At 41.7% G+C, this 21,355-nt stretch overlaps 1 protein-coding gene across 1 annotated transcript in view; it reads right to left on the bottom strand.

Annotated features, from left to right (window-relative positions):
- eif3m (eukaryotic translation initiation factor 3, subunit M) overlaps positions 1–21,355 on the bottom strand; it is a 60,456-nt gene that overhangs the window by 27,051 nt on the left and 12,050 nt on the right. Inside the window, exons 4-5 of the mRNA XM_072592612.1 lie at positions 21,024–21,147; positions 20,503–20,597 (exon numbers count right to left, since the gene is read on the bottom strand). Of these exons, the coding sequence (XP_072448713.1) occupies positions 20,503–20,597; positions 21,024–21,147 (219 nt within the window). The remainder of the gene's footprint in view (positions 1–20,502; positions 20,598–21,023; positions 21,148–21,355) is intronic.

The raw sequence follows: 21,355 nt of genomic DNA, 5'->3' as shown, positions 1-21,355 counted from the left end.
ACTTCCCATTACTATCCTTGACTGGACCTATTCCTACCCTAGTCATTCTTTTATTCCTGACATATCTATAGAAAGCCTTTGTGTTTTCCCGAATCCTACCAACTAAGGACTTTTCATGTCCCCTCCTTGCTGCTCTTAGCTCTCTCTTCAGATCCTTCCTGGCTACCTTATAACTCTCAATCGCCCCAATTGAACCTTCACGCCTCATCTTTACATAGGCCGGCCTTTTCCCTTTAACAAGGGATTCCAATTCCTTATTAAACCACGGCTCCCTCACACGACCCTTTCCTCCCTGCCTGAAGGGTACATACTTATCAAGGACACTCAATAGTTGCTCCTTGAACAAGCTCCACATATCAATTGCGCCCTTGCCTTGAAGCCTACTTTTCCAAGGCACGCACCCTAAGTCGTGCCTCACCGCATCATAATTTCCCTTCCCCCAGCTATAACTCTTGCCCTGGGATGCACACTTATCCCTCTCCATCACTAGAGTAAAAGTCACCGAATTGTGGTCACTGTGCCCAAAGTGCTCACCTACCTCCAATTCTAACACCTGGCCTGGTTTGTTACCCAGAACCAAATCCAGTATGGCCTCACCTCTTGTTAGCCTGTCTACATATTGTGTCAGGAAACCCTCCTGCACACATTGGACAAACACCGACCCTTCTAACGAACTCAAGCTATAGCTTTCCCAGTCAATGTCTGGAAAGTTAAGGTCCCCCATAACAACCACCCTATTACTTTCACTCTTCTCCTGAATCATCCTCGCAATCCTTTCTTCTACATCTCTTGGACTATGAGGAGGCCTGTAGAAAACTCCTAACAGGGTGACCTCACCTTTCCTATTCCTAACCTCAGCCCAAACTACCTCAGATGGTGAGTCTTCATCCATCGTCCTTTCCACCGCTGTAACAAGCAATGCCACACCTCCCCCTCTTTTACCCCCTCTGACCCTACTAAAACATTTAAACCCTAGAACCTGCAACAGCCAATCCTGTCCCTGTTCTACCCATATCTCCATAATAGCCACAACATCGAAATCCCAGGTACCAACCCACGCTGCAAGTTCACCTACCTTATTTTGTATACTTCTTGCATTGAAGTATACACACTTCAAGCCACTTTCCTGCAGAGTTAGTTTAAACCCCCCCCCCCCCCCCCAAGGCTTTCAGGGAGCTAGGTTGGAAGCTCAGAGTTAGAACAAACAGAGTTGTTGTCTCTGGTTTGGTACCCGTGCCACGTGATAGAGAGTCGAGGAATTGGGAGAGAGAAGAGTTAAATGCGTGGCTACAGGGATGGTGCACGAGGGAGATATTCCGGTATCTGGATAACTGGGGTTCTTTCTGGGGAAGGTGGGACCTCTATAAACAGGATGGTCGACACCTGAACCTGAGGGGCACCAGTATCCTTGGGGGGAGGTTTGCTTGTGCTCTTGGGGGGGGGGGGGTTTAAACTAACTCTGCAGGGGCATGGGAACCTAGACTGTAGCTTTAGGGTGCAGGACCTGGAGTGTAGGGAGGTTAGGAACATGGCATCAATCTCAAAGGAGGGTGCCTGTAAACACGAAAGTGGCTTAAAGTGTGTATACTTCAATGCAAGAAGTATACGAAATAAGGTAGGCGAACTTGCAGCGTGGGTTGTTACCAGTTTTTGTCCAGTGTGTGCAGGAGGGCTTCCTGACAGTATGTTGACAGGCCAACAAGGGGTGAGGCCACATTACCTAGTACCAAATCTAATGAGCCCGGCCAGGTGTTAGACTTGGAAGTAGGTGAGCACTTTGGTGATAGCGATCACAATTCTGTTATGTTTACTTTAGTGATAGAAAGGGATAGGTGTATACCACTGGGGAAGAGTTACAGCTGGGGGAAAGGCAATTACGATGCGATTAGGCAAGATTTAGGAAGCATAGGATGGGGAAGGAAACTGCAGGGGATAGGCACATTAGAAATGTGGAGCTTATTCAAGGAAAAGCTACTGTGTCCCCAAGATAAGTATGTACCTGTCAGGCAAGGAGGGAGCCGTGGCTTACGAAGCAAGTTCAATCTCTGGTCAAGAGGAAGAAGGTGGCTTATGTTAGGATGAGATGTGAAGGCTCAGTTAGGGCGCTTGAGGGTTACAAGGAAAGACCTAAAGAGAGGGCTCAGAAGAGCCAAGAGGAGGAGGAGACATGAGAAGTCACTAGCAGTTAGGATCGGGTTAACCCTAAGGCTTTCTATAGGTATTTAAGGAATAAAAGAATGACAAGAGTAAGATTAGGGCCAATCAAGGATAGTAGTGGGAAGTTGTGTGTGGAGTCAGAGGAGATAGGGGAAGCTTTAAATGAATATTTTTCGACATTATTCACTCTAGAAAACGACAATGTTGTCGAGGAGATTACTGAGATACAGGCTACTAGACTAGGTGTGATTGAGGTTCACAAGGAAAACATATTAGAAATCCTGAAGAGTGTGAAAATAGATAAGTCCCCTGGGCCAGATGGGATTTATCCTAGGATCCTCTGGGAAGCCAGGGAGGAGATTGCCAAGCCTTTGGCATAGAGTCATAGAGATGTACAGCATGGAAACAGACCCTTCGGTCCAACCTGTCCATGCCGACCAGATATCCCAACCCAATCTAGTCTCACCTGCCAGCACCCGGCCCATATCCCTCCAAACCCTTCCTATTCATATACCCATCCAAATGCCTCTTAAATGTTGCAATTGTACTAGCCTCTGGCAGCTCATTCCATACATGTACACGAATTCAAACAGCAAAGGCGGTAACTGTGCAGGTTCTCTCTCTCTCCTGCACTGTCCTCACCATGTGCTTCCTTTGTCTGCTCTTCTCCCTTTTAAAACTGCTGTTGTTTTGACTTTTTTTTCCAAAGTTCCAAAACAATGCAACAGCATATAAAACAGTAATTGCTGCTCCTGGAATTCGAGGAAATCACCTCCAACACCTAAAAAATACCTCAAAAAAAGGAGCAGCTCTTACAGCCAGAAATTTTTCCAGTCCTCCATCTTGGATTACCCAGAATCCTTCTCATTGATCTTTAAATCGTCATTGTCTACAGGAATAGTGCCAGAAGACTGGAGGATAGCAAATGTGGTTCCCCTGTTCAAGAAGGGGAGTAGAGACAATCCTAGTATTTATAGACCAGTGAGCCATACTTCAGTTGTTGGTAAAGTGTTGGAAAAGGTTATAAGAGATAGGATTTATAATCATCTAGAAAAGAATAATTTGATTAGGGATCGTCAATACGGTTTTGCCTCACAAACCTTAGAGTTCTTTGAGAAGGTGACCAAACAGGTAGATGAGAGTAAACCAGTTAATGTGATGTATATGGATTTCAGCATGGTGTTCAATAAGGCTCCCCACAGTAGGCTATTGTACAAAATGCGGAGGAATGGGATTGTGGGAGATATAGCAGTTTGGATCAGTAATTGGCTTGCTGAAAGAAGACAGAGGGTGGTGGTTGATGGGAAATGTTCATCCTGGAGTCCAGTTACCAGTGGTGTACCGCAAGGGTCACTGCTGTTCGTCATTTTTATAAACGACCTGGATGAGGGCGTAGAAGGGTGGGTTAGTAAATTTGTGGACAACACTAAAGGTCAGTGGAGTTGCGGATAGTGACGAAGGATGTTGAAGGTTACAGAGAGACATAAATAAGCTGCAGAGTTGGGCTGAGGGGTGGCAAATGGAGTTTAATGCAGACAAGTGTGAGGTGATTCACTTTTGTCAGAGTAACCGGAATGCAAAGTACTGTGCTAATGATAAGATTCTTGGTAGTGTAGATGAGCAGAGAGATCTCAGTGTCCAGGTACACAGATCCTTGAAAGTTGTCAGCCAGGTTGACAGGGCTGTTAAGAAGGCATATAGTGTTTTGGCCTTTATTAATAGAGGGATCGAGTTCCGGAACCATGAGGTTATGCTACAGCTGTACAAAGCTCTGGTGCGGCTGCACCTGGAGTATTGTGTACAGTTCTGGTCACCGCATTATAAGAAGGATGTGGAAGCTTTGGAAAGGGTGCAGAGGAGATTTACTAAGATGTTGCCTGATATGGAGGGAAGGTCTGACGAGGAAAGGCTGAGGGACTTGAGGCTGTTTTCGTTAGAGAGAAGGTTGAGAGGTGACTTAATAGAGACATATAAGATAATGAGACGGTTAGATGGACAGGGAGAGCCTTTTTCCAAGAATGGGCACAGTAAACACGAGGGGACACAACTTTAAAGTGAGGGGAGATAGGTATAAGACAGATGTCAGAGGTAGTTTCTTTACTCAGAGTAGTAAGGGTATGGAATGCTTTGCCTGCAACAGTAGTAGATTCGCCAACTTTAAGTGCTTTTAAGTCGTCATTGGACAAGCATATGGACGTACATGGAATAGTGTAAGTTAGATGGGCTTCAGATTGGTATGACAGGGCGGCGGAACATCGAGGGCCGAAGGGCCTGTACTGCGCTGTAATGTTCTATGAATCCAGATAGATCCAACACACCAGGCTTCAAGGGATTACCAAAAATACACAAATCAGGTGCCCCCCTCAGACCCATAGTCTCCCTACCACCATATGCAAGATTTCACACACCCTATATCCCACATCATCCTGAATTAGAACTGAACTGCCACCCCTTTACAGACACCTAATCAAAATTCTAGAACTTCCACAACAACAGCACTGTATGGACTGTAGTGGCTTAAATCCATATGCCACTGTATGGCATTAATTTTAATCAATCTTGCAACATTGCTCTTCCATATACTGAGGAACCTCGATTATCCAGCATTCAATTAACCGAATTTCAGATTATCCAAACACAATCGCAAGGCCACGATGCTTGACTAAGTACGTTACCCAACATTCAATTAACCGAATGAAGTACTCCCCGCCTGTGTCCTTTGGATAATTGAGATTCCTTTGTATACTGTTGGGCAGTTTGCATCATTGGGAAGCCTGGTTACCTGGGTTTCTATATGTAACTAATACTGTAGTATTAATCCAGTACACTTGTTCTTTACCTGTGTAGAATATAATTGTCTTTAATTTCATATGTTAACTTGACTGCACTGGTTAAGGACAAAATCTCTTAAGATGCAGAACTCCAAAGGTCAGAGTGAAGTTATGCCACAACTGTCATATGCACTGACTTCAAACCCTATTATTATTCACTATTATTCAATAATATTTCATGCTTATATATTAAAGCCCCTGTACACATACAATCAGATTAACAAGTCACAGACAAGGTTGAGAGCTAGAAATACTATAGTATTAAAAAAATTCTTTAAAAACAGCATGGAACTGTGAAATCTACAATACAAGGGAAAATCATTTTGCAAACAAAGCTTAAATCTTTATCTTAAGCATTGATTACTATAAAGCTGATAAGAATCAAATTGTAATAAAAATCAGACTTAACGAGTATTGTTGAAGCTCCAAACCATACATGGCAAACTCAAGCCTGACAAAGTTAAACTCTAATTTGCTTCATATTCATCTTGCTCTAAAAGGGAATGGAGTCAGTTGGTAAACGACACAAAGCAATAACACTTTTATCTTTTAAATTAGTTCTACTGATTTAGATAGTTATGGCACTAGAAAATTGGATCAAAAGTCCTTTAAGTGCATGAATGGTTTGTTCATTTCAGTGCACACACTTGTAATCTTGCCTCATTATTCATTTGGCGAAACATCTGTAAGTACGCAGAAGTTCAGCCTTTAAAAACATAAGAAATAAGGCCGCTTTCCTGTGTACTTTTAAGACTTGCTCTGAGTCACTTCCTAGGACATGCAGCTAATTCATACTTCATTGTGACATTCAAGTGGTTTAACATTTCCTTTCAAAGCAAGTTAATACGATTTGCAGCTGCTTGGCAAAAGGGAAGAAAAGTGGCGCTTCTGTTCAATAGAATGGAAGTACAGATTTATCTCCTTCTGCTAAAACCAGTACATCAATGCATCAAATTTGTTGCAATCTAGGATTGCCATTTTGGAGTGCCTTCTCAGGAAACTAGATCCAAATGTCTTGGAGTCTGACATGGTAGACAATAACAAACTACAGAAGGCATAAATTGCATTCTATGTTACCCAGCTGGAGTTTAAGATGTTGGTTTAAGTATACAGATCAAAAGATTAAAACCATCAAAACTACAAAGTGGAAAAAAAATACCGAATTGCATACATCAAATTTTATAGGATGTAACAACATCCCTGAGACACTGAACAAAATCAAAATGAGAAAATTACAAAGTAATTTTAAATTTACAAGTGTTGTGATACTTCTGAATAAAATATAACTGCAATTGGATTTTTAAAAAAAAAGCTATTGAATGGCCCTTGTTTTAGCAAGACGTCTCACCATAGTGCCTGCAATGGTTCTTTTACCAGATCTCCCACTTCCCTGCTCTTTCCCTGATATTAAAACACAAGCTTCAAAATTAGTGATTTGCTACCTTTATAAGTTGAAGGGGATCATTAGGAGTTGGCAGAAAAACAAATTCAAATACCATAGTCTTGAAAGACTGGACATTAACAGAACATATCTGTGTTAAAGTGTTTATAGCAAACGTCTTGCTATAAAGGCCAGCTGATTGTCAGGAGAGGGAAAGGGAATAGGTAGTCAGTGCAGGGATCCCCTGTGGCTGTTCTCCCCAACAATAAGGGATACTGCTTTAGTTATTGTTTGGGGGTGGGGGAGGGGGGGGGGAAGAAACAACCTACCAGGGGAAAGCCACACCAGCCAGTTCTCTAGCACTGAGCCTGGCTCTGTGGCTCAGAAGGGAAAGGGGAAGAATAGGAGAGCAATAGTGGTTGAAGATTCAATGGTTAGAGGAATAGATAGGAGATTCTGTGGTCGAGAATGAGACTCCTGGATGATATGTTGCCTCCTGGGTGCCAGGGTCAGGGATATCTCGGATTGAGCCTACAGGGAGGATGAGCTGCTAGAAATTGTGGTACACATCATTATCAGTTACATAGCTAGGAAAAGGGATGAGGACCTGAAATATAGGGAATTAGGCTGGAAGCTAAAAGGCAGGACAAGCAGAGTAGTAATCTCAGGATTGCTACTGGTACCATGGGCTAGTGAGGCCAGGAATAGAGAGTGAGCGCAACTGATCCCGTGGCTGCAGAGCTGGCATAGAAGGGAGTACTTCAGATATGTGGATTATTGGGATACCTTCTGGCGAAGATGGGACCTGTATAAGGAGGACTTGCTAATCAGTGACAGCTGCAGCTGAGGAGGGTTTGTCTACTGAGTTAGTATGAGTGGAATTCAGAAACAAGAAAAAAGTAGTCACTTTATTGAGAGTTTTCTATAGGTCCCTCAACAACAATAGGGACATGGAGGCAGATTTTGGAAAGATGCAGAACTAACAGTTGTTGTTATGGGTGACTTCAACTTCCCTAACATTACACAGAATCCCTACAGTGTGCAAACAGGCCACTTGAGCCAACAATTTCACACCAACTCTCTGAACAGTAACCCACCCAGATTTATTCCCCTACCCTATTACTCTACATTTCCTCTGACTAATGCACCTAACCCTGAACACTATGGGCAATTCAGCATGACCAATTCACCTAACCTGCACATCTTTGGACTGTGGGAGGAAACCAGAGCACCGGAGGAAACCCACACAAAAAGGGGGAGAATGCGCAAACTCCACAGTCAACCAAGGCTGGAATCGAACCCAGGTCCCTGGTGCTGTAATGCAGCAGTGCTAACCACTGAGCCACCATTCCATTGATTTGAACCTCCTTAGGGCAAATAGTTTGATTGGAGAAGACTTTTGTCAAGTGTGCCCAAGGAGGATTCCTGACTCAATATGTAGATAGACCAACTAGAGGGAAGGCCATATTGGATTTGGTGCTCAGCAACAAACTATACAAGAAGGCAGAGCTCTCAGTGACAAAGCATTTCTATGATAGTGATCACAACTCCCTGACCTTTACTATAGTCATGGAAAGGGATTGGAGCAGGCAGTATGGGTAAGTATTTAATTGGGGGGGGAATTACAGTGCTTTAGGCTGGAACTGTGGAGCATAAAATGGGAACAGACATTTTCAGGGAAGTGCACAACAGAAACATGGAGATTGTTTATGGAGCACTTGCTGTGAATGCTAAATAGGTTTGCCCCACTGAGGCAAGGAAGAGATGGTAGAGTGAAGGAACCTTGGATGGCAAGAGATGTGGAACATCTAGTCAAGGGGAAGAAGGAAGCAAGGATCAGACAGAGCTCTAGAGGGCTACAAGTTAGCCAGGAAGAAACTGAAGAGCTAGAAAGGGGCATAAAAAAGCTTTAGCTGGTAGGATTATAGAATACCCAAAGGCCTTCTACACTTATGTGAAGAACAAGAGGATGGCCAGAGTGAGGGTAGGGCCAATCAGGGATAATGAAGGGAACTTGTGCCTGAAGTCAGAGAAGGTAGGGGAGATCTTTAATGAATACTTTGCTTCAGTATTCACTAGTGAAACGGACCTTGTCATTTGTGAGAGCAACGTGAAATAAACTGATGTGCTTGAACAGGTTGATGTTGGGAGGAACTTGTGCTGGAAAATTTGAAAAACATGAGGATAGATAAGTCCCCTGGGCCAGACGGGATACACCCAAGGTTACTATGGGAAGCAAGGGAAGAAAATACTGTGCCTTGTGCCTTTGGTGATGATCTTTGTGTCCTCACTGTCCACTGGAGTGGTACCAGATGTTTGGGGGGTGGCAAAGGTTATTCCCTTGTTCAAGAAAGGGAATAGGGATAACCTTAGGAATTACAGACCAATCAGACTTACGTCAGTGGTGGGCAAATTATTGGAGAGGATTCTGAGAGACAGAATTCATGATTATTTGGAAAAGCATAGCTTGACTGGAGATAGCACGGCTTTGAGAGAGACAAGTCATGCCACATAAGCCTTATTGAATTCTTCAAGGATGTGACAAAATACATTGACGAAAGTAGAGCAGTGGATGTGGTCTTCATGAATTTTAGTAAGGTATTTATGGTAAGCTCAGTCAGAAAGTAAGAAGGCATGGTATATAGGGAAATTTGGCTGTCTGGATAAAGAATTGGCTGGCCCATAGAAGAGAGAGGGTGGTAGTAGGTGGAAAGTGTTCAGCCTAGAGCTTGGTGACCAGTGGTGTTCTACAGGGATCTGTTCTGGGACCTCCACTCTTTGCGACTTTTATAAATGCTTTGGATAAGGAAGTAGAAGGGTGGGATGGTAAGTTTGCCGATGACACAAAGGTTGGTGGTGTTGTGGATAGTGTGGAGGGCTGTTGCAGGTTGCAACTGGATATTGACAGGATGCAGAGCTGGGCTGAGAAGGGGCAGATGGAGTTCAACCTAGAAAAGTGTGAAGTGATTCATTTCCTTAGGTCAAATTTGAATGTAGATTACAGGGTTAAAGGCAGGATTCTTGACAGTGTGAATGAATAGAGGGATCTTGGAGGTCCCACATCCATAGCTCCCTCAAAGTTGCCACCCAAGTTGATAGGGTTGTTAAGGAGATGTACAGTGCATCGGCTTTCATTATCACAGTAGTTCAAGTTTAAAAGCCACAAGGTTATGCTGCAGCTCTATAAAATCCTGGTTATACTATACTTATAATATTGCGTTCAGTTCTGGTTGCTTCATTATTGAAAGGATATGGAAGCTCTCAAGAGGGTACACAGGAGATTTATCAGGATGCTGCCTGGACTGGAGGGCAGGTCTTATGAAGAAAGGTTGAGGGAGCTAGGGCTTTTCACATTGGAGTGAAGATGGGTGAGAAGTGACTTGACTGAGGTGTACAAAGATGATGAGAGTCATAGCCAGAGATGTTTTCCCAAGGCGGCATAATTTTAAGATGATTGGAGGAAGATTTAGGGGAGATGTCAGAGGTAGGTTCTTTACACAGAATGGTGGATGTGTAGAATCCACTGCCAGCTGTGGTAGTGAAGTCAGATACTTTAGGGACTTTTAAGCAACAGTTGGATAGGCACATGGATGATCGTAAAATGAAGGGAATGTAGGTTAGTTGGATTTCAGAGTGGGATTAAATGTCAGCACAACATCAAGGCCAAAAGGCCTGAATTGTGCTGTCCTATTCTACGTTCTATTACAGCACTTTTGAAGTATTGTAATACAGAAAATGCAGTGGCCAACCTGCTCCCACACCTGAATGCAGGAACGATTAGCTTCCGTGATGATGACTTGACTTATTAACCAGCACACAAGGGATAACCACACAGCTCTCCTCCAAAATAGTGCCAGGGGTTACATCTGCATTAGAGGGTAGAGGTAGCATTGTTTTAATGCCTCTTCTGAAAGATGGGTTTTCAGACACTACAAAGTGGTCTGCTGGTTTTGACTTTGTGCTCAAGCCCCAGAGTAGATCTTCAAATTCAAAAGCTGCTGACTCAACAGCGGCACGGTGTCAATTCCCAACTCAGGCGACTGTGTGGAGTTTGCACGTTCTCCCCGTGTCTGCGTGGGTTTCCTCCCACTGCAGATCAGGTGAACTGGCCATGCTAAATTGCCCGTAGTGTTAGGTAAAGGGGTAAGTGTAGGGGAATGGGTGGGTTGCGCTTCGGCGGGTCGGTGTGGACTTGTTGGGCCGAAGGGCCTGTTTCCACACTGTAAGTAATCTAATCTAATCTAAAATGTGCTACCAACTAAGCCAATTTGATTTGGCTACCCTCAATATTGTTAAACAAACAAATACTATCACTTGCAATTTAAAAAAACCCATAAACCTTAAACTTCCATATTGTTTGAGTTGGGGAAAGATTTCCACTTTCTTGTGTTTAATGCAATACTTCCTGATATCACCCCTAACTGGCCAAGCTCTAATGCGTGTCCTCTTGTTCAGGAAGAATTGCTGCTCTTTTGATAAGGCACTAAGCTTCTATACAATTGACAAAATGATAGTCTAGACTGTATTCGAACCAAGCAACACATCTTGGGCACAAGATGACAGCGATAAGCTGCTCAAGCATTATTCTTATTTCAACCCTTTGACGTGCAAGTTCTGCATCTCAGCACTTATATTTGGTACAGAATATCTGAAGCAGCTCAAGAGCCAGTGGTGATTGTGCTACTATTAAGTATAGGACTTTTCTTGAGAAATCAAATAAAGCAACTCGCTAAAAGATTAAACTGATGGAATCCAGATATACTTCACAGCTTTACTATCCATAATAAAAAAAAGAGTTGACTGAGTAAACCAGCTTTGAGTTTCTGCAATTAATTTCTTCTAATCAAGAGATTCTATTCATTACAAAATGTGAAATCACGATAAAAGCTATCTCACGTTAGTATCACAATCATTATTGAAAAACCCATCTAGTTCACTAGTGCCCTTCACAGCAGGAAATGAGTTGCCTCAATGAGTTACAACAGTCAAGAAGCCAGACACCATTCAGCACAAAGCAATCCAGCACCATACCTACAAACATTCACTCCCTCCACTAATGATGCTCAGTAAGTGTCTCCCATTGAGGAGATGCAGTGCAGAAATTACCCAAGATCCTCAGACAGTAGATTCCTAATTCAAGATCACTACCATATAGAAGGGCAGGGGGCAGATGAACGGGAATACCACCAATTGCAAATTCTACTGATCAGTCTTACGTGGAAATACATTTCCATTTATTCAATGATGCTGCGTCAAAATTCTGGAACACCCTCCAAAACGGCAATGTGGGTCTACCTTCACCAATTGGACTGCAATATTTCAAGGCAGCAGCACTCCACCACCTTCTCAGGGACAAGGGATGGGCAATAAATACTGGCCCAGCCAGCAGCAGCCACTTCTCTGAGTGAAAAAAAATTCTTAGCCAGTCTAAGTTTAAATATTACCCCAGACCAATTAAAATGTTGCTGATTCTTAAGTGCCTTCTAAAACAGCCTAACAAGCTACCAAATTGTATGATATCACTTGCATCAAGTAAACCATAAATGAATGGACCAAAACTACATTAAGCCTCAATAACCTTACAAATTAGTCCTCACTATCTGGGAGTTTTAGCAAAATTGGGAAGATACTCCAGAGTCCAGTCCTGACATGGTCCTACTAACCAAATCCTACATTATACAAACCATGAATATTAGAATAAACACACTTCAGTATGCCTTACACCGTCAGCAGGACAGAACCAGCAGAGGTACCATCACAATGATATATTTAACAGGGTGCAACCCTAGGAGTACTGAATGTTGACTCCAAATCCCATGAAGTTCATAACATCAGGTCAAATCTAAATTTGGAAAACAGAATCTTCTTCTGGTTATTACAAATCACCTTCTTTCAGTTGATAAGTCAATTTTCTGTCATGTTGTAAAGCACTTGCAAGAAGGTAGTAAGAATGTACACCAGGGAGGAAGGTTAATGTCAGTAGCTCCAATTGTGAAAGTCCTGAAGACATATCTGCCAGTCTGGGCCTGCAGCAAAAATCTACTTCATCGTGTTCCCATCAATTTATCCAAAGATGCATATGTCCATTACAGTCCTGGTAGGAATGGCCGCTGCACATCCTTTAGAGATCAAAGCTTGTCTTCACACTGAGGACATCCATCTTGGGTTGTGAAGCACTTCCATCATGCTAAATGGGATAGATTCAAACCAGATTGTACTGTTCTAAACTGACATTCAGGAGATCCTGTGGTCCATCAATAGGAGAATTGTTTTCAACCACATGTATAACTTTATTGCCCAGAATATCCGTCGCTCTACAAACATATCAGGCCAGGGAATCAATCTTCATCCAATGAGGTATGTATGCAAGCAGCAGCAACAAACATACCTAAAAAAAGTTCCAACCAAGTGAACCTACAACACAGGACTACATGCATGTGAGACAGCAGAAAGAGATCAGCATTCCCCCAACTAACGGATCAGATTCAATCCAATCATTAATGAGGTGGACTGTTAAATAACTACCTGAAAGTGGTGCTCCACAAACAATCCTCAATGATTAAGCCCAGTATATAAATGAAAAAGATGAAGCATTTGCAATAACTCTTCAACCAAGGTCTGGATGGGATTCTCTTCAGAGGGTCAATGTGGACTCAATGTGCCAAATGGCCTGCCTCCACACTGTAAAGATTCTATGAAGTCAATTATTTCAGCTCCAGGGAACTCCTCAGGACACATTTTTAAATTAACACAGAGACGTTATGACACAGGTCTGGAGGAGGTGGATTTTGAACCCAGGCTTACCTAGCTCAGAGATTGGAACGCTTCTGGGTAGTATTCTAAACCCAATCACTATCATTGCTTCATCAATGACTGCTCTCCATCATAAGGGAGAAAGTGAGGGCACTCTCTAATGACTTACACTGTGTCCTATACCACTAACAGTGCTTCAGATACTGAAGCAGATGTTACGCAACATTCAAACTGGAGCTGATAACCATACCCAGCAACTTATTAACAAAAGAGCATCGAACCATCTCATGACATTCAAAAGCATTCATAAACTTATCGCTGAAATCCTAGGGATCACCATAGTCTAGAAACTCACTTGAATCAATAATATAAATACTGTAACTAAACAGCAGGTCAGAGGCTTGGGATCCTGTGACAAGTAACCCCCAAAGATTGCCCATCATCTCCAAAACACAGGTAAGGAATAACAATAATTCCCACTTGCCTGTGTGTGTGTGTAGCTCCAATAACATTCTAGAAATCCAACACTATCCTGGAAAAACCCATAATCTTCACCACGTAGAAGTACAAGGACAGCAGATACAAGGCAACAGCACCATCTGCAAGTTCTTCAAATAAAGATAACTTTATAAACTCTTACCATTTCTTTCTCATTGCTGGGTCAAAGTTGTGAAACTCTCTCTCTAACAAGTGTTTTTCCAGCAAATAGACAGCAGCAGTTAAAGGTAACAGGAGCTCAACATCAACATTCAGGATGGTCAATAAATAATGGGGGGTTGCCAACAATATTTGCACCTCTAACAGCAAATTTACAAAATGTTTTCCACATTAATGCAACCAAGGAAAGAAATATTAATATGTAGATTTTAAAAAATGTTTGTCCCCAATCTATACACACAGATACGATGGAGGCAGTTAACTCTGGGGTGTTTAGTAATCCAGCTCTGACCAAGTGGGCAAGAATTGCACAGAAAATGTCACATTGTGCAGCAAACCTCTCATACCATACCACTCTGACATTGTGGTTGTTGCACTTGTTGATTTGGACCATTACACTCTCTGATAATCTTGTACAGCACACAAAAAGGGACTGTGTTTCATTTGAGGACTAATCAGCCCCATCTGTAATGCAGAAATTCAATCTTCCAAATAATAAAACACTGTATAGAAGAATTCGGAGGGAGAGTGCAGCCTCCATAACTAACTTGGTTAATTAATTACCCTTTTTATTTCCCTCTCCCAATCTCATTTCAACTCATTGTTTAACTGGCACAGTGTGTTTGGATTTAATGTATAGTTCAGTATACAAATTGAATTAAACTAAATAGACCTCTTCTGAAAATTAATGGGCGGAAGGGTAAAATTTATGAAAATCATGAAAAGTTTGACAACAAATTGATTGTGAATTGACAGCAATTGGATATGAAAGTCAGGAGTAGCATTAGATAAATGAAGGGAGAAATTAGAACACTATCACAAGAACATATATAGCAGAGGCTGGATAAACATTTCACACAGTTCAGTGAAAGGAAAGGGAAATTAAGGCGGTCGCTCTAACTTACTAACCAATGCACACACATCAATCCATTGGATTGGTCAACCTGCAGCAATTTCCACGTTTGACAATATTGGTCATAACTGCATGAAAGAGTTAGGCAGATGTATAATAAACACTGATTTAGGAGCAGTTCATTTGATGAGTGGACCTTCAATTGGCTAGCCTGCAATTTTCTGTAACTTAACTAGTATAAACCTATACCCATGAGAACTTTAGACGCCAACAGAAACTGAAGAATTAAACACAAATTATAGCAACTGGTATCTGTATATTTGTTGAATGGCATGATATTTGTAACTATTTTAAACTCACTGAAGGAGCACAGTAAGTCCAACAGACTTTAGATCATCCAATGAAAGACAGACATGCACACTCTTCTGTCAAATAAAAATCATTGCATTTCTTCCTATTTAATCTTTATGGGTACTCTATATTTTGAATTCTTATTTTTAAGAATTCTGGTGTGCTCTGTCTCAACTATTTATACTTTTGCTCACGTGAAGCGCAGCTGCAGTTTAATGCTCATCTGTGAAAGGTTTTAGGATTGCAGATAAATGGCTAAATAACTCTAAAGATTAACATTTCAAAAACCTGTTCAATTTGAACCAAGTATTACAACAGTCCTAAGGGAAAGGGTATTTTCAATTTTCACTTGAGCTTTGTTTTTTTAAAACAAAACTTTTGTCTCTGCTAGCATCTCTATTCTCTTAATTCCAATAAGTATATGAAGGTGGGAGTCAGAAATAGTGTGAAATTGTTGGATTTGTATTAGGGGCTTCGCAGAAGAGGCCTTCCAGTTCAGATAAGATGTCAAGAAAATGAATTTTTAAAAATGTCAATTGACAGCCAGTTGTTTTCTAGAGAGGGGAGTATTACAGAATTCCACTACCATTATGTGAAGAAGTGCTTCTTGACATCACCACTGAACAGCTCAGCTCTAAGTAAGAGCAAAGTCTGTGCAGGAAACTGCAAAGTTAGGAGCAAGGAATTTTAAGAATAATGTCAGTAGAGATAAGACAACTATTTCCAAGGGAAAATAAAACAGCAGTTGCAATTCCAGGATTCAACTGGGAAGTGACAATTGTGACATCCAGACAGTGAGCCAGAGTTGCAAAAGGAAATATATGAAGAAGTGTTTTAATTGTTTCCTGCCAATGGTTGTATATAGCAACATATTCGCTTAATATTAGTGTCCTTTATAGAGGTTGCTTTGTCCAAAAGAAGGTAAATTGAGCAGAACCTTCACCCAAACTACACATATCAACAGACTTAGAGTCATTGAGGTATACAGCATGGAAACAGACCCTTCGATCCAACCTGTCCATGTTGACCAGATATCCCAACCCAATCTAGGCCCACCTGCCAGCACCCGGCCCATATCCCTCCAAACCCTTCCTATTCATGTAACCATCCAAATACCACTTAAATATTGCAATTGTACCAGCCTCCACCACATCCTCTGGCAACTCATTCCACACACGTACCATCTTCTGCGTGAAAACGTTGCCCCTTAGGTCTCTTTTATATCTTTCCTCTCTCACCCTAAACCTATGCCCTCTAGTTCTGGACTCCCCGATCCCAGGGAAAAGACGTTGCCTATTTATCCTATCTATGCCCCTCAATTTTGTAAACCTCCAAAAGGTCACCCCTCAGCCTCCGACACTCCAGGGAAAACAGCCCCAGCCTATTCAACCTCTCCCCTGTAGCTCAGATCCTCCAACCCTGGCAACATCCTTGTAAATCTTTTCTGAACCCTTTCAAGTTTCACAACATCTTTCCGATAGGAAGGAGACCAGAATTGCACACAATATTCTAACAGTGGCCTAGCCAATGTCCTGTACAGCCGCAACATGACCTCCCAACTCCTGTACTCAATACTCCGACCAATAAAGGAAAGCATACCAAACGCCTTCTTCACTATCCTATCTACCTGTGACTCCATTTTCAAGGAGCTATGAACCTGCACTCCAAGGTCTCTTTGTTCAGCAACACTCCTTAGGACCTTACCATTAAGTGTATAAGTCCTGCTAAGATTTGCTTTCCCAAAATGCAGCACCTCATTTATCTGAACTAAACTCCATCTGCCACATCTCAGCTCAATTGCCCATCTGGTCCAAATCCTGTTGTTATCTGAGGTATCCCTCTTCGCTATCCACTACACCTCCAATTTTGGTGTCATCTGCAAACTTACTAACTGTACCTCTTATGCTCGCATCCAAATCATTTATGTAAATGACAAAAAGTAGAGGGCCCAGCACCGATCCTTGTGGCACTCCACTGGTCACTGGCCTCCAGTCTGAAAAACAACCCTCCACCACCGCCCTCTGTCTTCTACCTTTGAGCCAGTTCTGTATCCAAATGGCTAGTCCTCCCTGTATTCTATGAGATCTAACCTTGCTAATGAGTCTCCCATGGGGAACCTTGTTGAAAGCCTTACTGAAGTCCATATAGATCACATCTACTGCTCTGCCCTCATCAATCCTCTTTGTTACTTCTTCAAAAAACTCAATCAAGTTTGAGAGACATGATTTCCCACACACAAAGCCACGTTGACTATCCCTAACCAGTCCTTGCCTTTCCAAATACATGTACATCCTGTCTCTCAGGATTCCCTCCAACAACTTGCCCACCACTGAGGTCAGGCTCACCGGTCTATAGTTCCCTGGCTTGTCTTTACCGCCTGCCCTTCTTAAACAGTGGCACCATGTTTGCCAACCTCCAGTCTTCCGGCACCTCACCTGTGACTATCAATGATACAAATATCTCAGCAAGAGGCCCAGCAATCACTTCTCTAGCTTCCCATAGAGTTCTCAGGTACACCTGACCAGGTCCTGGGGATTTATCCACTTTTAACCGTTTCAAGACATCCAGCACTTCTCTGTAACATGGGCATTTTGCAAGATGTCACCATCTATTTCCCTACAGTCTATATCTTCCATATCCTTTTCCACAGTAAATACTGATGCAAAATATTCACTTAGTATCTCCCCCATTTTCTGTGGCTCCACACAAAGGCCACCTTGCTGATCTTTGAGGGGCCCTATTCTCTCCCTAGTTACTCTTTTGTCCATAATATATTTGTAAAAACCCTTTGGATTCTCCTTAATTCTATTTGCCAAAGCTATCTCATGGCCCCATTTTGCCCTCCTGATTTCCCTCTTAAGTATACTCCTACTTTCTTTATACTCTAAGGATTCACTTTATCTATCCTGTCTATACCTGACATATGCTTCCTTCTTTTTCTTAACCAAACATTCAATTTCTTTAGTCATCCAGCATTCCCTATACCTACCAGCCTTCCCTTTCACCCTGACAGGAATATACTTTCTCTGGATTCTTGTTATCTCATTTCTGAAGGCTTCCCATTTTCCAGCTGTCCCTTTACCTGCGACATCCGCCTCCAATCAGCTTTTGAAAGTTTTTGCCTAATACAGTCAAAATCGGCTTTTCTCCAATTTAGAACTTCAACTTTTAGATCTGGTCTATCCTTTTCCATCACTATTTTAAAACAAATAGAATTATGGTCGTTGGCCTCAAAGTGCTCCCCCACTGACAACTCAGTCACCTGCCCTGCCTTATTTCCCAAGAGTAGGTCAAGTTTTGCACCTTCTCTAGTAGGTACATCCACACACTGAATCAGAAAATTGCCTTGTACACACTTAACAAATTCCTCTCCATCTAAACCTTTAAAACTATTGCAGTCCCAGTCGATGTTTGGAAAGTTAAAATCCCCTACCCTATTATTCTTACAGATAGCTGAGATCTCCTTAAAAATTTATTTCTCAATTTCCCTCTGACTATTGGGGGGGGGGGGGGGTCTATAATACAATCCCAATAAGGTGATCATCCCTTTCTTATTTCTCAGTTCCACCCAAATAACTTCCCTCGATGTATTTCCGGGAATATCCTCTCTCAGCACAGCTGTAATGCTATCCCTTATCAAAAATGCCACACCCCTTCCACTCTTGCCTCCCTTTCTATCCTTCCTGTAGCATTTGTATCCTGGAACATTAAGCTGCCAGTCCTGCCCATCCCTGAGCCATGTTTCTGTAATTGCTATGATATCCCAGTCCCATGTTCCTAACCATGCCCTGAGTTCATCTGCCTTCCCTGTCAGGCCCCTTGCATTGAAATAAATGCAGTTTAATTTATTAGTCCTACCTTGTCCCTGCCTGCCCTGACTCACTTCTGTTCTCAGCTGCACCAGTCTCAGATCGATCTCTTTCCTCACTATCTCCCTGGGTCCCACCATCCCCCACCCTACTAGTTTAAATCCTCCCAAGCAGTTCGAGCAAATTTCCCTGCCAGTATATTAGTCCCCTTCCAATTTAGGTGCAATCTGTCCTTCTTGTACAGGTCCCTTCTACCCCAAAAGAGATTCCAATGATCCAAAAATGTGAATCCTTCTCCCATACACCAGCTCCTCAGCCATGCATTCACCTGCTCTATCCTCCTATTCCTGCCCTCACTAGCTTGTAGCACTGGGAGTAATCCAGATATTACTACCCTTGAGGACCTCCTTTTTAAATTTCTGTCTAAGTCTCTGTAATCTCCCTTCAGAGTCTTAACCTTTTCCCTTCCAATGTCGTTGGTTCCAATGTGGACAATGACCTCCTGCTGGCCCCTCTCCACCGTGAGAACATTCTGCACCCTCTCTGAGACATCCTTGATCCTGGCACCAGGGAAACAACACACCATATACTTGTATAACGATATTTAAAATAAATAGTTACTGAGAAAGTACTTTTCAACATTTCATACATTTCACTGATTTAACAGATAACACAAAAATGAATCATGGAGATTATTAAGTCATAAGACTATTCAACCTGTTAGAAGAACCTAACATGGATGGCTAATATTCAATTTCCATCATCTGATTTTAATACCAGAGAATGGCTTTTAAAAATGACACATAATAACCTAAATGGTTTCTGCAAATACCTGACCATGGATTGAGGCAAACCCAGGGAGCCAATATGTAATAAATTAAAACAGTCTACAAAGATTGCCATTTTATCTATAAACTGAAATATAACTGAACAGTATCAAGAAATCCTGCATTTCCTGTTTAATTCAGGCTTTTATTTTAAGTTGTACATATTGGACAAAGTACTATCTTCAACTGTCAATTGAGAAGGACAACGAAGCAGATTCAGAAATACACAAATGGACCTATATGAACAACTGCTCTGGGCAGTGGAGAAAGAAAAATAAATAGGAACTGATACCAACAAGGCCACAAACCCCTCTCTCTTGCAACCTCAAAATCAGTGTCCAGTAAAAATGTAATTTGAGATAACAACCATTCACAGAGAACAAGATCTACGAACTTTGTCACTGCTGCAGAATATGAGTAAATAATTGAATAACTGAATTCAGACTTAAAATCTAATAGTTCAAAAACTAAGGTCTTTGAAACTATGCAACTTTATTTCTCCCCGTCTGTATCAGATATTCTCCCTTTTAATAGTCCAACTCCTGTGTTTATGCATATTTGTTATCACATTCACTTTTCTGGGTTTTGGGGAGCAAAATTCCCCTTTCTTACTCTTTATATCTGATCTAGTTAACCAAGTAATTGAAGTTTAAAAATACAGCTGCACCCTAAAATCCAGAAAACCATTTATTGTTTGTGACTGACGGAGTCAAAATAGGTGCCAATCACGGCCTCTTACCTGTAGTACAACACTATTGATAGAGAAAACTGCTCCATAGCTTGACTTAGTTTACCCACATAATGTAAAAGTCTCAAGGTTAGAAAACATTGTACTGCACTGTCTTCTGTAATTAATTTATTTTTCTTGACTAAATCCAAATACCTTTTTTTGCAGTCCACCAGGGCTTCATAAAGCAATCTGAGTACATGATGTTTCTTGTCTACACTGAGGTTCCAGTCTGATATCCATTTACGAACCTACGTGAAAATCATTAACAAAATGACTGATTTTTGCCAATGCATTCATTGTAGAGATGTAATGGCAGCCAGCGAGAAATTTCAACATCTGATATTGATACACAACCAACATACCAAAAGTAAATTTGTGTGAAAGTAAGTAATCCATACGTTCCTCCTTAAACAATACTTTCTGCCTCAGTATAAACATCAATATTGAAAATGCCTCCTTCAAAACCAGCCACAAGAGATTCCTCCAGTAGCAGAACAATACCAGTGCTGCAAAGTGCATGCACCTGGTTTAGCACGTTCAGGGAAACATCATGGTGAACACTCTGCCTCCAAAAATATTGGGAATGGTCCGAAAGAATTTTCTCCACTTTACCTTGCTCAGACAGACACCAGCAAATGGCACTATGACAAGCATATGTAAAGCAAGTGACTCACCTGATCAAGATCAGAAGGAATATACTGAATAGCATTACAGGATGATGCCACCTTGATGAGACTACAGTATACAATGTATCTCGCAGGAGCATTCTCCTCCATTCCATGAAAAAGATTACGTAGCCTAATTAGAAAAAGACCAACATTTACATCACATAGCAATAAATACGAAACAGCATTTTAAAAATGGATCGTAATGATTACTTGCAATAACTTTTTGAAAGAAATATTTAGTCTTTTCAGAAAGTGAATAATTTCCCAAGTTGTTTCAGCATTGAGCACGTCTATGTCACAATGTGTCAGGTGATGTAGAAAAAAGTCTTTTTCCAGTC

The sequence above is a fragment of the Chiloscyllium punctatum genome, chromosome 22 (genome assembly GCF_047496795.1).
Source record: "Chiloscyllium punctatum isolate Juve2018m chromosome 22, sChiPun1.3, whole genome shotgun sequence".
In the NCBI taxonomy this organism is placed as follows: Eukaryota; Metazoa; Chordata; class Chondrichthyes; order Orectolobiformes; family Hemiscylliidae; genus Chiloscyllium; species Chiloscyllium punctatum.
This window is presented reverse-complemented; position numbering and strand designations above follow the sequence as displayed.